The sequence below is a fragment of the Cystoisospora suis genome, assembly GCF_002600585.1.
Source record: "Cystoisospora suis strain Wien I chromosome Unknown contig_7311, whole genome shotgun sequence".
NCBI lineage: Eukaryota > Apicomplexa > Conoidasida > Eucoccidiorida > Sarcocystidae > Cystoisospora > Cystoisospora suis.
This window is the reverse complement of record NW_027160097.1, coordinates 1-5,383: the sequence shown is the minus strand read 5'-3', so window position 1 is coordinate 5,383 and position 5,383 is coordinate 1. Positions and strand designations below refer to the sequence as shown.

General features: G+C 39.9%; 1 protein-coding gene across 1 annotated transcript; it reads left to right on the top strand.

The window, feature by feature from the left end:
• Window positions 1-16: 16 nt before the first annotated feature.
• CSUI_010387 (uncharacterized protein) lies at window positions 17-5,372 on the top strand. Its single transcript, XM_068070491.1, has 4 exons — window positions 17-569; window positions 1,573-1,973; window positions 3,337-4,182; window positions 4,711-5,372. The coding sequence occupies exons 1-4, from the start codon at window positions 48-50 to the stop codon at window positions 5,315-5,317; spliced, it is 2,376 nt and encodes a 791-aa protein (XP_067917533.1). The 5' UTR covers window positions 17-47; the 3' UTR covers window positions 5,318-5,372.
• The last annotated feature ends 11 nt before the right edge of the window (window positions 5,373-5,383 follow it).

Sequence of the window (5,383 nt, the reverse complement as noted above, 5' to 3'; positions counted from 1 at the left end):
AAAGATACAGATTTCTCCTTGCAAAGAGAAAGAAGAGAAGAGAAGGAATGAGGGTGAAGGAGAAGAGAAAAGAGGAAGTGAAAGAAAAGAGCGGAGATGAAGTCTTCAGAGAATCGATTCAAGGCCTCGAATCCGATCAGAAGAAGAGCGAGAGTTTATTTACAGGTCTCTCTTTAAGAAATCTCACAGGGATCGCTTCTATCTCTTCTTCTGAAGATCTCTATGGAGAAGAAGCTCGTTGTTTCGAGTTATCTTTCTTCTTCTTTCTTTCTCTTCTTCTATCTCTCTCATCTTCTTCTCTCTATTCTTCGATGCCCTGCAATCCTTGTTTCTCTCGTCCTCGCTCTTACAGGAACGAAAATGCTAGAGAAGAAGAGGAAGAAAAGAGAGGGTCCCTCGATACAAGAAGACGAGGAAAAGAAGAAGAAAAAGAAGATGAAGAAGAGGAGGAATGTCGAATAGATCTGCGCTGGAGACGTAGTGAAGACCAGAAAGTTCTATTAGAAGCATGTGAAGCTGCTTTAAGTTTCTTTCCTAGGAATCGGTTCTTTCTTGGAGTGTATATACAGGTAAGCTAGATGGGAACAGTCCTTCCCCTACAGAAGAATACTCTCATCGTTATGCTAAGATCCTTCAACCTTCTTCTACTTCCTCTACTTCTACGAATCGAATCGACCTTCCTTTCAAACTTGTTTCCTTTATCTATCTTCAATCAGTCCATCGTTAATCTATCTGTCTCGGACCTATCTATCTTTTCATATCTGTATCTCTCTTCAGTCCTTCTCGAGTATACAGATATTCATATAAACGTGCATGATGTTCTCTCTTTCTTTCTCTCTTTCTTTCTTTCTTTCTTTCTATTCTTTTTCGTCTTCACTTTGGCCATGGGCTGACGTGTGAGTCTTCTTACAGAGGTGGGTGTCACAACGCCTCTCTCTCTGTAGATCTCTATCTCAAAGATCTTCTCTACATCTATGCACCTCGATCTATGTAGAGAAGATCTTTGAGATATGTGAAGATAGAAGAAGAAGAAGAGGCAAGAGTAGTAGTAGTAGTAGAACACCCCCACGACCACTCAGAAGAAGCAGCAGAAGAAGACCCAGTCAATTCATCTTCATAAAAGAAAAAGAAAAAGAAGAAGAAGCACAGGATGAAGAGAAAGGTCGCTTGTAAAGAAAACTTTCAGAGAGAAGGGGGAAGATCTTCTCTACAACTTGATCGGGGTGGCAAAGTCTTTTCTTTCTTTCTTTCTTTCTATGAATAGTAGAGCATTGTATGACTCGACATGTCTTGACTCCTTCTACTTCTTCTTTCTCTCTACTCCTTCTATTGACTTTATTCCTTGCCTCCTCTCTCTCGAAAACAGTTCGCTCTTCAGCATGTCTTTTCTCTCTTCTCTATCTCTCTCGTGTATCTTTCCAAAATCTGTCTATCTTTATCTATCTATCTACCTTTAGCCTATCTACTTCAATCTACCTACCTTTAGTCTTTCTATAGTTCATCTCTCTATCTCCCATCTGTCTCTCTTTGACTTATCTGTGTGTCTTTACATGTGTTTGCGTATGCGTATAGACATATAGGAATCTTCATAACGTGTTCGATACTCGGGCCCGACTTCTTTTTTATCTTCATCTGCCTTCTTCTTCGCAAATTGCCTCCTCCTCTTCTTCTTCTCTTCTTTCATCTTCTTGTTCTTCTTCAGTTTATCCTAGCGCTCTCTTTCAACACAAGAGGCAAAAGAAAGCAAAGAAGAAGAAAAAGATACACATGGAAAGCAAAGCAAGAAAAGAAGAAGAGAGGAAAGAAGGCACCTTTTCTGTTTTGGAGGAGTCAGACATTAGCAAGAAAGAAGAAGAAGGAGAAGAAGAAGAAGAAGGGGAGTTTTCTTACTTTGCTGAAGGGGGGTTTTCTTTGGTAGCTGTGGAGGCATGTATCTTATCAGAATTCTCTTGTTCTCACCCTCCCTCCTTGACGTAAGTTCATCTCTTCAAAGATAAAGAGACATCGACAGGAGAAACAAGACGTCTCTACAGACACGCTCCTACATGTATGTACAGAGACATAAATAACCTCTCATGTATATCTCCTATCTATCTATCTATCTATCAATCTATCTCTAATGCACCTATCTATCTACCTATCTTTCTCTATCTATCTTCAGTCTGTCTCTGTCTACCTGTCTATATCTATAAGCAGTTTATCTCCCTCTGTGTATGTCTTTCTAGGAAAGGCCATACCAACACTTGGTTCAGCAGAAGAAGATCAAGATGTGGATAAGGAAGTCATAAAGAAAAGAAGAAGAAAGAGGGAGCTCTCTACTCAGATGTGCATTTATCTACTTCCGCTACTCTACATGCCATATGTCGCTACTATTAGTCCTCCTACAATCTCTCATATACATATATACATATGATGTATATCCACATATATATACATGCATTTATATGCATAGCCTATGTAGGTAGTCGAAGCTGTCTCTGTATGCGAAGGTGTCTCTGGTATGTACATACCTATACACTGTCTCTCTGGATATGTATTTCTCTATATACACGCGTACATACACACTGATATACTTGGAGAAAGAGATTCACTTCTGTCGAGAGGGAAAAAGAAGATCTATGAAGAATGCTTTACGTTTCAGTACATATCTATACCTGCATCTATACACTAGTATACCAACTGATGTGAACGTACTTTCTTCTTGTTCTATTCTTAGAGATTTACTAGCCAAGCGACGCTTCTGCATAGATCTTCATCTACACCTTCACATACATATTCATACATACATACATATTCATACATACATACATATTCATACATACATACATATTCATTCATACATACATACATACATATTCATACATACATACGTATGCATACATGCACACATACATACATAGTCATACAGATTTATACACCCTAGACCCTGACTTCTTTCTATAGAATAGATATTTCTAGAGAAAAGACGAGTCTAAAGTTGCGTAGTTGGGTATAGATGGCGAGAGAGAGAGAGATGTATATATAGATGTAGGGCTGAGTGGGAGAGGTCTGAGAGATCTTTTTGATTGTTTGGTCTTTCTCTTCTGTCGACTCTCGATCAATTTTCTTTTATCGTCTCATCATTCTTCCTTATCTCTACAGGAGAAGAGAGCAAACACATTTACCCACCTACGTGGTATAGGTGTAGAGAGAGAACATCTTGCAACGACATTCCTCCTAACCTACGTATCCTTCTCCTTGTCTTTCTTCTTTTCTTCGTCTTTCTCTCTTCTTTTTTCTCTCATCTCTTGTTTCTTCCTTTCTTTGTTCCTTTCTTTCCCGCCCTTTCTTTCTTAGATTTTTATCTCAAGTCTTCGAGCGAAGTTTCCAGGCCATTCAGAATTCGATTCTCTACGAAGGATGGAGCCCCCCTTCTTCTTTTTCTTCTCCCCTCGATCTTCTCTCTTCTTCTTCTTCACCCTCTAGGTTCTCGCCGTCATCGATATCCACAAATTCTCCCCTTTCATTTTCACCGGTATCTTCCTATAGATCGACTTTGGCTCATGAAGTTCTCTTCAACCTCTATATACATGTCCTCTTTCTGGAATATCTAGATCTCTCTTCTCTCCTTCTACTTCACTCTTCTTCTTCTTCTTTATCTCGATCTTTATTCTCTGCTAGGAAAGAAGATTCAATCGCACTTCTCTCCTGCAGAAGATCATCGACTGAGGAGGACGCGCAAGAGAAAAAGAGAAGAAAAAGAAGAAAGAGAAGACCATCTGAAGATAAAGGGGAAGAGGGAAGAAGACATCTTTTCGAAGAGAAAGAGCCTAAGAATGAAGAAAAGAAGAACAAGAAAGAAAGGAGAGATAAGAATGACCTACTAGGCGACGACGTAGTGGCGACTGTACAGGAGGAGTCAAGCGAAGAAAGGGGGGCCGAATGCGAATTGGAGAAAACAAGAGACACCACGAGAGAAGAAGAGAAAGAAGAAGAGAAGAAGAAGAAGAAGAAAGAAGAAGAGAGAGAGAGAGAAGATTGTTTAAAGAAAGAGAGATGTAGGATGATGGTGATGGCCATGGAGAAGCCAGCGACCTTCGATAAGGGGAGGTTAGATCGATTAAAGAAGAAGAGAAAGAAATTGAGTCAAGATCTCCAGAAAGTCCTAATCCGAGCTTTAACTAGCTTTCCCTACTCCAAAAGGTAGAATATCAATCTACATGTCTTCTTTTTCTTCTTCAGCACCTCGAGCTCTTTCATACACCTACAGACTTGCACACTTTCCTGCTATGACTCCGTCACACTACAGTCTGACACCTCACAATTCTCTCTCTATCTATCTACACCTATCTGTGTATCTCTCCTTCTATCTGCTTATCTATCCATTGATCTATTTCTATATATCTATCTTTGACCTATGTATCTAGCTATCTATCCATCTTTAGTCTACGTCTCTTTAATCGATCTACCTATCTATGTATCTATCTATCTATCTTTGATGTATCTATCTCTCTGTTTAGTATGTGTCTTTTCAATTTCTTCCTTGGCCTAGGGATGGAGGCTGTCGTTCCGTCTGCCTCGTTGCTCTTGCTACAGTGAGAACCTTAAAGACGTCGATTCTCCTCTATCCATCTCTCCTTCTATTCTTTCTTATCTCTTTTTTATCTCTTTCATTCCTACCTCTTTTCCTTCTTTCTTTTTTGTCTTTTTCTTTTTCTTTCCTTTCTTTAGGTTGTGGGTGCAGAGAGTGAGATATCTTGTCCTGCAGCGAGACTTTCATAGACTAAAGGAGAGAAGAGAGAGAAGCCTTCGGTCTTTTCATCTTCTTCATCCGCATATCTCTTCTTCCGCTTTTTCTTCTTCTTTTTCTCAAGCCAGCCATACATCACAGACCTCTCGACAGATCTCTTCTCTTGCTCTTTCTTCCTCTTCTTCTCTTCCTCTTGGGATGACAGAGGGACAGCGGAGAGAGATAGATGCTGCTAGCAAGAAGAGAGAAGTAGACAGCGAAGAAGAACAAGAAGAGAAGAAAAGAGCAAGACACGGAGAGAAGGAAGAAGGAGACAAGGACCAAGAAGGTTGTGCTAAAGAGACAGAGAAAGAAAAAGATGAAGAAAAAGAGGAGANNTCCAGACTATCAGAGAGGGAAGAGAGAAAGTCCAAAAAGAAAGAAGGGATTTTCGAAAACACTGAGGATGAAGAATTTGGTCGTTCTAAGAATGACCGCTTTATCGAAGAGGAGGAAGAAGAAGAAGTTCTTCTTCTTGATATGCTATCGCAAATGCTGTGGGAGAAAAAAGTTTCTTTCATCCTTGACCCTCTCTTAGCCATCCTGTAGATCACGCAAGCAATGTCTCTCTTCTCCCATTTCCATTCATCGATTTCTTTCTTTCCTTTTTTCTTT